This window comes from Haliotis rufescens, unplaced genomic scaffold, assembly GCF_023055435.1.
Source record: "Haliotis rufescens isolate VD_foot unplaced genomic scaffold, xgHalRufe1.0.p SCAF_15, whole genome shotgun sequence".
Lineage (NCBI taxonomy): Eukaryota > Metazoa > Mollusca > Gastropoda > Lepetellida > Haliotidae > Haliotis > Haliotis rufescens.
The window spans coordinates 2487720-2503956 of NW_025963835.1; the positions used below are offsets into that span (position 1 = coordinate 2487720).

A 16237-nucleotide genomic window follows, 5' to 3' on the forward strand; every position below is an offset into this window, starting at 1 on the left:
CTCCAAACTACTAGCTGTCAAAATCACTACTTAAGCTTGATATTTTGTACGAGCGCCTCAATCAATGTGATTTATAATCACTTACAATCATCAGAAATAAAGTTACAGTAAATATATGAAATCATAGGTTTCATGCGAAGCATTGTGGTTGTAGAGGAGATGAAGGAAATAACGACGAACGGGTCTATCCAATTCCTGGGTGCACGTGATTTTGACTTTTCAGATCACTCACGTCACTAAACAGCGATAGGAAATCGTCTGCATGCTCGGCGACCATGCTCATGCACCGCTGTCAACAAATAGACAGAAGAAGAATACGAGGACAAGATTCCCTCAAACTGTCATTGGGAGATCAATTCGGAGCATGCCACGCCATGAAAACAGCAAAGTCCAACGGGTATTAACATCTCTGACACATAGAGTGCTGACAGTCACACAGAAATTAAAGAATGTATTGCAATCTTAATTGATATATGAAGACGCAAAGACGATCTGAAGTATATATCACGTTCTATTTATATAAACAGTGTGAGAGTACACTTCGGTGATTCAGTTTGAGCCACGTTCCTGATCCAATCACAGAATTGAGCAATGATGTCGACTCGAGAGGGCCAAGGTGAGGGAAAGCAAGTCAATGCAAGTGCAGAGAATACAGAACTGTGAGCGAAAAACGGAAAGTATCAGGATCACCACCAGGTGTGATGAAGAATACAAAGTCATACTTTTTAAAATGTGTTTTTCAAATGAAAAATGCCGAGCGAATGGATGAAGACAAGTATCAAACCTATCCCGAAATCATCATGTGTTTATAAATATGAACCTTTATCCTACAGAGGTATATATCACTTACTAACTCGAGCAATAAACGTTATTGTTCTGTGTTAAATTAGAGAATGTGTAAGTATGCTGAGAACGATAACTTTTTATCTGACGAATAAGGAAAAGGAAAGGTCGACAGAGGAACACATTTCATCTTTAACATCTATAGCGGAATCGAGGAAATCGCTCAAGTAATCAGCTTATTTAACCTTTATTGGCTTCAAAGGGCTTAATATACTATTGAAGGGCTATTCTTTGAAAGAAGTTATCAAACCTTGAGATATGTGGACGGATGTATGAGGCTATTATATCTTCATATACGAGTGTTAAATGTTGTGAGGGGATTTTACTCAGTTGTTCGATGTGAGATGGGATTTGCAGCAAGGATGCTTACTTTCCCCTTTGTTGTTCAACATATACATAAACGATCTCATTACTACATTAAATGGATTGGATTCATACATACATACATGTACATACATACATACATACATACATACACACACACACACACACACACACACACACACACACACACACACACATACATACATACATACGTATGTACTGCGTATGCGTGAGTATGTACTGTTTATGTGTGAGTATTTACTGTGTATGTGTGAGTATGTACTGTGTATGTGTGAGTATGTACTGTGTATGTGTAAGTACTGTGTGTGTAAGTATGTACTGTGTATGTGTAAGTACTGTATGTGTGAGTATGTACTGTGTATGTGTAAGTACTGTGTGTGTGAGTATGTACTGTGTACATTGAGGAAGTTCAGCATAATAATATTGTTTTCTCACTAAACTTCTGATGGTATTTGCTTTTTTTATTTTTGTGAGTGGGTGACTGAGTGAGTGAGTGAGTAGGTGGGTAGGTGTTTGTGTGAGCGAAATCTAAGATGTATCTATATATGGTCACCACGTTTCGGGATAAATGCCCAATGGATCATATGAAATGTATCGTGTGAGATAGTGGTATACTTAGTTTAAAACACAAATGTTTTGAAAGAATTGAACTTTGTATGTATGTAAGCTATATGAACATGATGATATATGCTATGCTTTTCTATCTGCAACGTTTGTCGGCTAAAACATGAATCTATAGCAAGCTATATATTTAACTTGAGTGAAATAATTTGCGCAGTCTACCAATAAAACTTTCGCTGAAAACCATGAGAAAAAACGCCATTCTTCATCTCCAACTGAAGAACAGAGAGTTATTTATACACAGCTCATTTAAAAGGTCCAGTTCGTGTGAGGTTTCGCCTTTCTTATGCTTGATTTTTCAGGCGGTGAGGTCCACGATTATTGCACTTATATAGCGACGTGCGTGTGTGCGTGTGGGCGTGTGCGTGTGCGTGCGCTCGCGCGCGCGTGTGTGTGTGTCTGCTTATACTAGACCGGACTGATGCCGATTTATAGTGCTAGCCCGCTGAGATACCATACCACAGTTTAACATGAATACCCAACTCAGACTACAGTATACAAGCGCCTGTATATACCAAAGCCTATGATTCATTCATTGTTAATAGTATTTGCAAGTATAACACATACACACCGTTCTTAGCGAAGATATTCATGACGCACCTTCTACAAGGAAGTAGATATACCAATGAAATTTTGTTTACCTCGTAACTTCCAGTAACATGGCCTGATCTGTCATATCGAAAGGTTATATATATATATATTCCTTTAGCACCAGCAATGATAATGATGTGGTGTGATTATATTGCGACGAATCAAACGTGACCACGCTCAAACAGCCAAACGGCCACAAACGAAACTTGCGAAATCCGACGTTTTGACCTTGAACAAACTTCCCCCTTGTGGGCTATATAAGTGGTAGCTTCATCAGTCTTGGTATCACATCTCATGACCGAGTGACCAAGACTGTGATGGCAACCTTCAAGTGGCAAATAAGGTTTGTCATTATTGTATACCATAAACATACGTGTAGGTTATCACGAGGCAAATTGATTGTATGCTTGTATTGAGGGACTTCATGTAATTCCTTAGGTCTTTTTATGCACCCTTTTCAGATTTCCGTGTTTTTTCTAGTTATTAAAAGTTTATTTTAAAAACATCGAAATATTTCTCGTTTTTTCGATTATTTTTTCGTAATTTCGATTATTTTCACGCAATTTCGATTATTTTCTCGAAATTTCGATTATTTTCTGGTTATTTTAAGTTGATTTAAAAAATTCGAGTTGTTTATCGTTTCTACGAATATTTTCTCGTCACTTCAATTAATTCTCTCGAAACTTCTTGACATAACAAAACAATAATTGAAATTAGGAGAAAGTGATCCAAATAACGAGAAAATAATCGAAGCAACGAGAAACAATTCGAAATGCCGATTTTTAAAAGAAAAACTTGAAATAACGAGAAAAAGTTCTTTATTTTGAATTATCTTTCGACAGGAATCACCGAATAATGATGGCATGGAATGTTATTCTCATGGCAACTGCCGTTTTGCATGTTGTGGATGGTCAAACTGGTAGGTAAACGTAGTTTCTGCATACATGTTCAACAGTCTCAATTTCAAATGAGAGGTGGTGGTATACGTTCTGATGAAACCCTATGTTATCGGAAATGACATGAGGGGTTTATTTGCAAGTGACAATCAATAATTGTTAAATATTAAATGATTCCCATCTGTACAAAGGTATCTTTAAGCATACAATGTTTCAACACCATGGGGAATCCAGGACCGACTTACACAAAGCCATCTTAGCGCTAAGATTATCTTAAGCTATGTTGATGTATAGGCGTTACGATCATCTTAGCAATAAGATCGCTTTGTTCAAGTAGGCCCTGGTAAAAATGGATCACTTTGTCACCTCGCTTTTATGTCCGCAGAGCCGTGTGTGGATTTCAAAGACATTCCTGAGGTCGCTAGACGAAACCCGAACATCGCAACCCAGGTTGGAGGAGCCACAATAAATGACAGAACGCTCCCTGATGGGTGGTACGGCGCCGCTAACTATGCACTTGAGGAGAGTGCCCCTGGGTTCCTCCGCTGCGGATCACTGTACCCGATATGGCGACAAAGTGAGTTTCCTTTCACACACATTGCTCACTTTATTAAGAGATTGATTTTATTGGTTTTTCGTTTTACGCTGCACTCAGCAATATTCCAGCTATATGACGGCGGTCTGTAAATATTAGAGACTGGACCAGACAATCCAGTGGTCGACATCATGAGCATCGATCCACGCAATTGGGATCGATGACGTGCTTCAACCAAGTCATGGAGGCTGACCACCCGATCCCGTTAATCGCCTCTTATGACAAGCATAGTCACCTTTTACGGGCATGGGTTGCTGAAGACCTATTTTATCCCGCATCTGAGATTGGTATTCCATTCTTGTCATGTGATATAGTCCAAAGAAATTCGTAGAACCCCAAACTCAACTTATGACGTCTACATTTCCCTATTTCTCAGGTGCTTTTCAAATTATTCACATATTTTGTATACAACTTAGCTTTTCATTCACGCTTTTACCCAAAACGTTTTGGCCAAGTCATTCCAGAAATTTCACAGGAGACATTCAGAGGAACATAATAATATTACAGGTCGCATTTCATCATGATGCGCGATGCTATCCAAAATGATGACATTTACATTTCACACCTCTTTTCTCACTTTCATTCTCCCTTTGATGACACTTATGTGGGAAGCGGGTCCTTCCCGAAGAGAAGATATTTACCTGGTGACACGATTCATTTCAGTGATCCATCCATGTGATTTCATCACTAATGTGCCCTTTTCGACGTATTTGATGTTGTTTAGTGCGCAAAGTTCAACTGTTGGTCATATGAATCTGATAGCAATTTTAAAACATTTTCCTTATGTCTTAAACCTCCGTCCTTTTGGGAAAAAACATCCAGGTTCTGAAAAATATACCTAAAAGACAGCAATGTTTAAAGCAAACGTAACAATATTATAAATACAAAACAAATGGTAGTTACTTCAATTAACAAATCAATATTTATTATATTGTAATGTAATAACTCTTTCCTTCAGGTATTTCTGGAAAAACAGCAACCATGTGTATTCAAGATACATCTAACACATGCTCGAATCAGTTTACCGTACAAGTTGAGGACTGCAACGGTTACACAGTCTACAATCTGAAGGCATCGCCTATTCATCAGAGCTCCTACTGTTTCCGTAAGCTTTTGGATGTCTTAGTTTACTTGCTTCTCCTCTCAACTTGTCATTAAAATGGAATGTAATTAGAAGTGTCAAAGAGGAAATAGGAATCTTGATTACTAAAGAAATCTTCACCATTGAGGAGAAGGTGGTCCAGTGACCTTTGCAGATTTGAGCCCCTTTGTACTGCAAGGATAGGCTGATCGCCATGTTTAGCCTTGTTCGAAGTTATGTTAAATCCATTTCAGCCATTTGATTCTTTCTAATTCATAAAAAAAGATGTTACAGAGGTATCTAACAATTCTACCATTCTCGAGCATCTAAAGGACAATAATATATAAATTCATGTTAATGATGTTTCTATTTTGAATAACTTTCACTACTATCATCTTTACAGGTGAGATCACTCCGAGTAAGTATTTTATACACTTTGTTGTATTTTATAGTATTTAATGTTTTGTTTCTTAACAATTGATAAATAGCGACCCGCCTCCGTGCTGTTGAAAACATTGTGTCTGCTCGGAGAGCGGAAGGCCGGTGGTTCAATGCCCTGGCTCCGTCACATACAAATTCGTTGAAAGATGGTTCTTGTACTTACGCTGCCTGGCGCTCGGCATTAGGATGATAAAGCAATAACAAGGATGTGCCAGCTCAGGCGCAGTATAATAGTCTGAATGGGATATCTTTGCAACTGAAAAAAAGAAAGAAAGATGGACAGACAGGCAGAGATGTGCAAGCATGCCACATGAGTAAACTAATCGTGAACCGATGCTAAACTCCCTACACATCACTTCACCTAAAGATAGCGTGTGGTTAACTAGCCACTTAATGGCAACAGTCTGTCAATAACAGAATAGTAGACACAAAGTATAAGGCGGTGTAAACTTGTCAAAAGGGAGTTCACCGATATATCAACAATTATTCAGATGTATTTCAGGATAGATTGCTTGACTTACTTGTTTTCATACCAGACTCGCCAACCTACAGTCCAAAGCCAACTGTCGTCCCTGATACTACTGATACAAGTATCGACAAAAGTGACCTACTTTTCCGCTGTACGTTTCCCCCTTCGTCCAACCAAAGACTGTTCCACCAGACCACGTGGTATGTCAACGACGTCGTTGTACACCAGCACCAACCTATGCTAATGGACACTGCCTACTTTGACAACACAGGGATCACTCAAGCGAAGCTTAGCGCAGAGGGAATAACACGAATCGGTTTCAATGTAAGTCACACGCAGCTTTTATGACGTCTAAACACTTTGATAGTCGGTTATAATACGATTTCTTTGTCTAGAAACAGAAGACACTATACAATAGTCACAACATGAACAATACTCGGTGTTATAAAAAGCTGAACGTTCACCAATCAGACTCAAAATAGACAACCATTCCTGTAACAATATCTAGTCAAATCAAGTTAAATAAGATTACAATATTTGTAACTCAAATAGTAAGATTCAGTTTTATAAAAAGGGTGCTTTTGAAGTTAGATGTGTGTTTTTATATTGAGTCAATTACTGGCACAATATCATACTTGTTTTACCTCTGTATGTTCATGTCAATGAAGTATTCTTTGCACAACTGATGCTAAAAATAGAATTTCCATTTGTAGATAACATGTGAGGTTCGAGCTATGTACGGTGTCAGTATGCCTCCAGGTCCAACAGCTAGTTCCGATCCTTTTTATGTCGGATTTGAGGTAAGATGACATAGTTCTTTTCGTATCTTATCCCATCTTATTCCATTGCAGATAGTTTACTTTTCATAACACCCTGTATTGGTATTTCAAATCATTCCAATTTCGTGATATCAACTTTAGCATTAGGAATCTAATGACACCATGATGATTCACAGGTATAGTTTAGGGCAGTATTACTTTTACTAATCTGGTTAGTTTCATGTGTTGTAAATGTATATACGCTGTTACGTTTGTCTCCCGCTTTGCTGTAGCTGTAATATTGCTAAAAGCTGCGTAAGACCTCACTTACTGCTTTTATTTGATCAGTGCTAAAAGCTAAGGTAATAGGGGCCTAAACCTAAATTCCTCCTTAATGAATTAATAACGTCGAACCACCAGAGAATAACTAGAAATATCTGCCGGAACAGAGTGAGTGAGTTAAAATGTAACTGATATCATATAGGTTGTAAAAGATAAAATAGTGATACACATTTTATTAATGCAAACTGAATATCAGTGATGACGCCACGTGGTTACATATTTTATAACATTTGTTTTACACAGATCCTAACCAAAGAAATAACGATCAAGCAAGGTGAGACGGGACAGGTTCGAGTGCGAGCCACGGCGCCTTTCCGTTGCGGAAACCTGTCCGAGTCGTTTCCATCTTTTTGTTCCATGCGAATCGAGATACAAACTGCTGACTCAACAAAAGGCTTTTCCCAGGAAGATTGCGCCATTTCCATACCTTATACACAGTGGAACCAACCTGTATCTGTTACTGTACATGGAACTATAACACCAGAATATGGCAGAGGGCGACTGGATTCTCTACTAGTTCTGAGGACCCCTGCAGCAAGCCTGCTATTTCCCTATTGGGCCAACCATGCTATTGGAACTGTAAAGGTAAGATATTTTTAGACACCAACCACAAAGAGCTGTAATCGTTAGATTACACTTGCCACATTTTTAGTTGAATCTATTATGTAAATAGGGGCGGTGGGGTAGCCTTTGAAGCGTTCGCACGTCGCACCGAAGACCTTGGTTCTATTGACATGGTTACATGTGAGGCAGATCGATTGTGTTTTCCTTCCAGATTTTGCTGGATGATTGCTAAAAGTGGCGCCAAATCCCACCCATGGTTATCTAAATCAGTTTCAAATGTCTTGTTGAGTAACTATGATTTCCTTTCCTTTCAGGTTACAGTATTAAAAGATACAGCTCTGGTTAAAAGGAAATACTGCTCCTCCCAGAATGACCCATATGTACGGCAATTTGATAGGAAGTAAGTGCACAAGGTTATTCAGACTTCCAATCTCCGGTTGGAGTTTTCATTATTGGCGTTAAGATTTTGGAACATTTTAGAGAAGTTCGATATGTATGCCTATAGGTCTACAAGTTGTCACTACCTGGGCAAAACATATATCCTTGCTGTTAAGTGTCTGTATGATTGTACATAACAACTCAAATGAATAACTAACAACGACTAGTTCTTCTCCTGTAGGCTATACCCTGTATCAGGTAATACCCATACAGTCGCTTGCTGCAGCATAAAGTACAATACAGAATTCACTTACTGAAGGAGACGTAGTGACAAGTCGATAAGTACAAACAGGACCCCATTTCTCATTACGACCATCCCATTCTCAGACTTAGATCTTCATTGCTGAAAGATCACTTTGAGGAACAGAGCTCTTTTAATGAACTGTACTTAATCAAAACATATGTGTAATTAAAACGTATCAAATTGATCGAGAAAATATAAGTGTGATAATTCATTGTTTCTAACACAACGTATGTTTGACTTTTTGCAGACGTCTAACACTACAAATGAAGGGACGTTTTACATTATATAAACTGGCTAGTCGATTAATGGAGGTAATATATAACTTCTTTTTTTCTATAAAGATATAAAAACTACCATTTTTTCTGTTGCAAAAAAAAGACGCAAATGTGTCTCAACGACTGATGTGTTGACACGGAAGTATGGTCACTATATTCATTATGCTCAGGACCCGTGTAGATCCGGGGTGGAATAGGTCTTCAGCAGCCAATTCTTGCCGTGAAAGGCGACTATGCTTGACGAAAAGGCGACTGACGGGATCGGCTGGTCAGGCTCGCTGACTTGGTTGATGCATGTCATCCATCCCAATTGTGTGGATCGATGCTCACAATATCAATCACTGTATTGTCTGGTCCAGACTCGATGATTTACAGACCGCCGTCATATAGCTGGAATATTGCTGAGACGGCGTTAAACAACAAACCAACCAACCAACCAATCATTATGATCAGGGAGATGCTGATGATGGTTACTCCCCTACTCCAAACACCATCTAACAAATACAAGTACCAATCCTGAATCCCAAACCAACCCTCAACAATCAATCTTTTTCACTCACAATTTTATTATTGCGTGTATCATCAACATGGTAATGTGCATTTACAGATACAGATCGATGTAAGGAAATGTACTAAAGGTACTGGATACTGTAATTGTGGGGTAGCTGTTCAATCCGGAAAGACGGTGTTCTCCATAAATAGCTGCGATACCAACTCATGGAGAATACAACATCACGGCTGTGACGAATCAGACAACGCCATGGAAATAAGAAAGAGATTCAACGCTTATCAGGTAGGTATAAATGAAGTTGCATGTGTAGATAAATCATTATTTACTTCAAACTGCCTTTGACGGATATTAAAAGTTGTTGTCAATATGTAATTTTAAACTGAAAATTGTGACATAAGTAATTCCTTGTCATTCCTGTATCTAGATTAGATTGTTATGAATATAAGACTGGGCATGGTAGTTATCTGTATCATTGACATATGAACGCCTTAGTTTATCAAATGCACTGATATGTAGTCTTTTGGTTTTATTCAATTAGATAAACTTGCCAACCGGGGCACTAGTATCCGTCCATACCTACAGCATTCCTGGAACCGGGAAGAATGTCTTAAATGTTTGGGTTACTGGCACGGTCCTTGATACCTTGGCGAGTCGTGGTTTGTGCGGCCAGCTCTCTAACACACAGAGTGATGACTTAATCATGAGAGATGAGACATGGAGCAGCAACAGAAATACGTTCATCAATTCCTGGAGGTAAGGTTCCTTGAATGCATGTGATATTTTAACTATAGAAAGTTCAGAACGAAACACATGATCTAAGGGAATGCGTTTTGTCTAGCGTAGTTATTTTTGTCGAATATGCGCACTTGACACATATTATATGCTACCATTTTTCAGAGTAGGGACGCACGACCTGTTTAACACCGATTATGTGAGAACACTTACAACGTTGCAACAGCCCCCAAAGTACTGCTTCTGCGAAGGCGGGAGTAACGTGAAATGTTCTTCTCTTTCGGCGATGAACAGTGTGGTCAGGCCAAATCATTACAAGGACGTTCCCTGTGCCATACACGGCAACAGGAAGAAGCGAATGGTGCGAAACAGGAACATCGGCCACCGATACAAAAGGGTATTCATTATATTTTTGTTTTGATATTGAGGATCATCCCCAATGTATATTTTAAATGTTCATTACGTTGTTCCCAGAAGACAATTCTGTATTCAACCCATATAAACATAAGTAAAAGTTTCTGCATATAATTATTCGTGATTTAAATTATTTAACAAGGTTTGATTCGCATATATTGAATATACAATTTTTGCAAACATGTTTCAGTTGAAATCTCATTTTGTCATTCCAGCAAACTTCAGCAGAAGTGTGGAACAACCAGACAGCGGCTGAATTCTGCAACAATCTGTTCGCAGTGTCCACGACCGTCCAGCTGTGCAGCAACGTCCCAGGAGTCGACATCAACCGCAGCCGCGACGACTGCATCAGTGACATTATGGTTAATTATAATTATAATACTTTATCGAAGGGCCAAACATATAACAATCTTTGGCAATACTAATGATAATGATGATAATAATAATATGTCTCGTTGTTTAGGTGACCTTAATAATTAAAATTCAGAGTATTTCTTTGCTTACGCTAATAATGTCAATGATCAAGTTCTGAATATATGACAATTCCATAACATTATGTGCATATTTACCATATTTGCAGCTCTCTGGCACAACTGACTTTCAAATGATGTCTATCGGCACAGTTCGTACTTCCTGTGAGATGGAAGTATTTCTCAACCCCGATCTTTGGGTAACTGACCCCAACAACCCAGGGGCCCCTTCTGTGTTTGACGCGATCACCAACAACGTCTGTCCCAACGACTGTAGCAACAGAGGCACCTGCAACAAAGGTATATATCACCACAAGTAAAGTCAAGGGAGTTTATTGTTTAAATCATTTAATTCTATACACTAATATTGGTGCCGTTACGATGTTGTTGTTGTTGTTGTTGTTGCAGTAGACTCCAAGCCAAGAATTCACTGAATATTGATAAAACTGGCGCAACTATAGGTCATTATGTAAAGCCATTTTACGACAAACCTCTTACTGAGCTGAAGGGGTCGTTGTCGACACAGGTACTAAAGAAATGTATTCCAGGTACGTTTCTGTATACAGAAATATACCCTTGCAAAAATCAAAATACAGAAACGTAACTGGTACCCTTAACGGTAGACGAGTCCATATTCCCCAACCCGAAACCGACACTGGTTCATGTTGTAGTTCCGGTTCGCTTGATTACGGGTGCATGCGTGCATCGCGGAATATTAGACTAACGTTCGAACGTCACTTTATGATACACTGGAATTTAGGTTAAGAAGATAATCGAAAAGTTCCTCCTGACGAACGCCGACTTCCATGATGAATTTAACCGCTGTTTGGCATACAGGAAGTGACGAATATCTAATGAACCGGTTACGCGCATTGCACCCTGCGGCCCTGCGGCGGAATGGAAACGGAATGGTACGTTTCTGTACTTTGAATTTGGCTAGAGTACATTTCTGTATACAGAAACGTACCTCGGGTACATTTGTGTTGTAAATGTGCCGAGAACGGCCCCTTCAGCCTTAATAAACATGTATTAATAAATAGAGTATGGTAAGTGAGCACAATAAGGATGATATTGATCCAACATTTTCAGGACTGTGCATCTGCAGTGCCGGATTTGGCAGTGCTGACTGTTCAGTGGACTTGACCCAACCACCTGTTCTGGACGAGGTCGAGGACAACGGTCACTGTGACCTGGCTACCAGGAACTGCCAGATGTTGACAGTGTTTGGACTGACCTTTCTGGAAGATGCAGCAATCAAATGTCGAGCCACTAAATTCACGGTAGGTTGAAATAAGGCTAGCATGTTGTCCATCTGACAAAATCATCTTTTCAGGAAATAAAATGACTTAATATCTCTTGAACTGCTTACTTAGGCTAAGCAGAGTATTCAACTTTTAATAATGATATAATATTAAATAATAATGATAGTTTGTAGTACCATTGAATAAGAATATCCCTGTCAATAGTTAAGCAGTTGAGCGGTCTGAAGGCTACTCTTTTTGACAATCGTTACAGATAAGTACAGGTGTATTAAGCACTTCAGCAAGTGATCCAGCTGGATTAACGCCGCCTTTCCAGTAATGTACTACCCAAAAGAATTTAAATAAAACCGGATTTATTCAATGACAATAGTTAATATGTCAGATCATGGCAAACTAACTATTCTATGAAATAATCGTGTGTTCTGGTACGAGTCCGGACTAATGCTGGTTTTACCATTTGACATGGCTGTAGGCTCTGAGACATTATACTGGATAGTCCTTGTCCCCTTAATTCCGAGTGGGTAACAACAAGTACCACCTTTGGGTATGGTTTGGGATTGAAACACCGACCTGTCGCTCTCCGGGTAGATGCCCTATCCACCAGCCACGGACACGATCCACATGGGAATACTTGTACATGTTTTATACGTTCTTGTAGGTGGGCAATGGTGGATCCCTTAATGAGCCGGATACCCAGGTATCAGATGGTACTGAGCGGAGCTTGAGTGAAGTGGGGTGCCCTGTAAGGGTGGATGCACCCAGGGGCATTGTCACAGCCTACAACATCTCCGTGGCCAACATTGACAACATCTACAGCGAGAGTGTCGGAGTTCTGGTATATGATAGCACGTGTGTGACTGTTGATCACGAGTCCAAAATCTGGATCGTACGGGTAAGCCATAGACTATGTAGACTTTTCAAATTAACGCTTTTATTATTATTCAGTAAATATAATGCCGAGGTATAACCATGAATGCGCCAATCGTTCTGTCGACCTGTTTGAATCTCTTCTAAAATTAATTTACACTGATATAAACAAAATAACAAGAACATAACAGAGGTAGGACTGGGAGCAAAAGTATATTTTTCCGGTACTTTTATATCTAATTATTTCGTCCACGAATTATACCTCCATCCCCTAACCCATATTAACATAAAAGCCTTTATTATTTGATCAAACAAATGAATATAGAGATTACCTCAACCCTGACACAAACCGCGAAGGTCAACTTGAAGTGGGTGAGTGAGTATGGTTTTCCTCCGCTTTTAGCAATGTTCCAGCAATATCACGGCGAAAGCCAACTAGACGTTCGACAGATTAAACCCCAAAACGAAAGGATTAATATCTAGGACATTAAGATTACATTGTTTGCATTGGTAACTGTTCAGTACATTACCATACTAAATATTATGTTCTTGTCAGCCATCAATAAACTGTAAAGTGTGCATTTTATGTATCAACAGAATGGATACACAGTGCAAAACGGCGTGTGCATCAGTAGAGACAGCTCAAGTAAGTGTCTTCAGATATCTTGGTCACAAAATGTTGCCATCAGCTGCAATTTCGTCCATTAGCAGAATCTATATTAACTGAAAGTCTTAGTCCAGTTCAAACAGAGGGATGCGTTAGTGAGATTTAAGATGTAAATTGCGTCCAAACATAACTTATTCCACTGTGATCTCACATGAGCATCAGATTTTAAGCCCCATTACTGACGCTTTGTATGAGTGAGGTTTACTAGTGAGGTTTATGAAAAGTTAATCCGGATTAAGGATTATCAATAACATGTTATTTCGGGAAAGAAAATTTGGACCACTATTGAGAGTGATTCGGTTCCATTGATTTATATACTGTTTACTTGGTAATAATATTTGTTTACCTTTATTACAAAATGTTACCTCCCTTTCACAGTCGAACATCTCTAATAAACGTTTTCCACACACAGGCGGCCCTGACGACACCACCACAACCCGATCGACGCCGACATCAAAACCGATCATAGACGTAACTGATTCAGTTGTGATACCAAATACCACATGCGGCAACTACAAAATCACCATGTCCCATGTGACACTCCTTGCCTCCCTTATTTCTGGTGTCCTCTCACTGGCTTTGCGTGACTTCTGAACTCCCCCAGTGACCCTATGCGCTCAATGCTTTTTCTGAGTATATGATAGGCTTCAACTGGACTTGTATAACAAAAGCACCCATACAACTTCGCAATCTTCAAGCTCATTGTTCACCTTTCTATATAGGAGTTGCACTTGGGAGAAATATGGTTTATTCAGTGCAATGAAGAAGACAATTATGAAGCACAGATTAATACTAAGTAGTAAAATATTAAAGATATAATTTGACAGTTTGTCAATTTTGAAACACAGATTGATATCAATAAGTAAAGAATTAAAGATAAATATAACAGTTTGTCTAAAGTGGCTGCATTGCTGGAAGTCTCAAGACTATTGACATATTTATACATGGGTGCATTACTATCCAGTGACCTTATACAGTCGATCTATATCCGAGTAGGCGATAGGCTAAATACTAAGCTTGAACTAGACTCGTTTAAGACAAGTATCTATACAACCTGCAGGCCAATCTTTACAATCTCATTCTTCGCGGATGATATTTGTTTGTTGTTTCGAGCTTTATTTAGCAGTTTTCCAGCTAAATGACGGGTGCTTATACGTAGGTAAGTCTGGACCAGACAATCTAGTGACACTTTAAGCAATGATATACCCGGTCGGGGTACGATGACACGCCTTCAACCCAGTCACCGAACTTGACCACCCTGTCCATTTGGTCGCCTCTTACGGCCAGCATACTTTATGTTGCTGGTGACCCAACCCAGAATCCCTACCGGGTGGATCTATTATGGAAGTTACCTTTGAGAGATTTGGTTTATTCGGTGTAATGGTCTACAGAACACAATTATGAAGCACGGATTGATATTTCCAGCCATCACAACACACTGCAATAAGAAGGTATAAAACAGCTCCATGTATCCAATATGTATGAATACGTGAATATTAAACTGTTCCGAGGCTGTAGAACATTAAAATTATAGTTTGACAGTTTGTATAAACTACTTATATTGCTGGCATTCCTAACACTAATAAAATGGTCAAGCATCGGTGCTTTACACTGACATTTGAATTGGACAAACGTCGCATGTCCTCACATTTAAGACAAAAATAATGATACTCATATTTGGTCAAATATATATATTCTAGTTTACAGCGTCAAGCATTTCTGTCATCAATGTTTTTCAGTGATCCATTCTTATATTTTTCACCGCTATTTTTCCTTTTACACCCAATGGAATCAGTTCGTTGAATAATAGAGATTGGATATTCTCTGGCTTTGCAGTTTTATATGTCCGTCCGTACCCATTTCAAAATATAAATAGCAAGAATAGTTACAAAGGTCTTTTCTTTGATGCTCACATACGTCAAAACCTAATTAAACTTAATAAATGAAACACATATACATATAAACTGCAAACGTACCAATGAGCTTCTGAATAGGTTTTACGATTGAAACCAGATGACGATGCCTGCGGTGAAATCATAGAAAATACGTAATTAGAGTATAGGAAAACATCTAAGTTGTATATGAAATTTTCTCACATGCAAATTAGGTGTTATTTCATTTATGGGATTGGTGTGGAAGTCTAGCAGTTAAAGCGCTTGCTTGACATGCAGTCTGGCCGGGTTTGAATCCCCACATAGACAGCAATGTGTGAAGCCTTGCTAGTGCTGAAATGTGTCCCCTTTGTTCGTTTATGTCTGTTTTCCAATTCCATGTTTTGACACTGTACGATGCTTTTCTTCATTTTCCATCCGGAAAAAAAGTGCATGTCTAAATATCGATGTTTTTGTACAAAATATCCCCTAACCACGGACTGTTGAAAACTGTTGCTATGGAAGTACTAATTGTTGGTATGGTTGATGACAGATTCTTGAATGCTTGTCACAAAATGCTTCAAAATAAAAGGATGGCTAATTCACACTTTGTTCTGTTTTTGTGTTTGTTTATGAAAAGGATTCAGAAATGAGCTTCATGTTTGGTGAGAGATGTATTGGGTGAGTGTGCATGCCACCGAGAACAATATTTCAGTTATATCAAGGCGTGTCAGCTTGATGTTAGAGACAAGGCCGAGGCGCTGCATGTCTTATATGTTTACCTCATTGCGGGTTTGTGCTGACAAACAGAGAAACGTAATATAGTCGCACCTGGGATCCGAACACATTATGATAGGTTTCTGGCACTCGCAATGGACGCATCTCTCCACGGCGAATGTTTGAAGCGTGTCGTGTTAAGACAGGATATATTAATTGTGGG

The 16237-nt window shown here is 39.0% G+C and overlaps 2 protein-coding genes across 2 annotated transcripts; both read left to right on the forward strand.

Annotated features, from left to right (window-relative positions):
* The first annotated feature begins 2701 nt into the window (after positions 1–2701).
* Positions 2702–7778, forward strand: LOC124135010. Its single transcript, XM_048395957.1, has 9 exons — positions 2702–2743; positions 3243–3319; positions 3682–3873; positions 4850–4996; positions 5376–5390; positions 5950–6206; positions 6596–6682; positions 7226–7567; positions 7758–7778. The coding sequence occupies exons 1-9, from the start codon at positions 2718–2720 to the stop codon at positions 7776–7778; spliced, it is 1164 nt and encodes a 387-aa protein (XP_048251914.1). The 5' UTR covers positions 2702–2717.
* Positions 7779–10867: 3089 nt separating this feature from the next.
* LOC124134920 lies at positions 10868–15902 on the forward strand. Its single transcript, XM_048396028.1, has 5 exons — positions 10868–10930; positions 11720–11910; positions 12551–12784; positions 13357–13405; positions 13839–15902. The coding sequence occupies exons 2-5, from the start codon at positions 11842–11844 to the stop codon at positions 14018–14020; spliced, it is 534 nt and encodes a 177-aa protein (XP_048251985.1). The 5' UTR covers positions 10868–10930; positions 11720–11841; the 3' UTR covers positions 14021–15902.
* The last annotated feature ends 335 nt before the right edge of the window (positions 15903–16237 follow it).

Coding starts and splice junctions, on each gene's coding strand:
- LOC124135010 (XM_048395957.1), top strand. CDS start 2,718: ATGGCAACCTTCAAGTGGCAAATAAG. Junction 3,874..4,849: donor GTACCCGATATGGCGACAAA/GTGAGTTTCCTT, acceptor TCTTTCCTTCAG/GTATTTCTGGAAAAACAGCA. Junction 6,207..6,595: donor TAACACGAATCGGTTTCAAT/GTAAGTCACACG, acceptor TTCCATTTGTAG/ATAACATGTGAGGTTCGAGC.
- LOC124134920 (XM_048396028.1), top strand. CDS start 11,842: ATGTTGACAGTGTTTGGACTGACCTTTCTGGAAGATGCAGCAATCAAA. Junction 11,911..12,550: donor GTCGAGCCACTAAATTCACG/GTAGGTTGAAAT, acceptor ACGTTCTTGTAG/GTGGGCAATGGTGGATCCCT. Junction 12,785..13,356: donor CCAAAATCTGGATCGTACGG/GTAAGCCATAGA, acceptor ATGTATCAACAG/AATGGATACACAGTGCAAAA.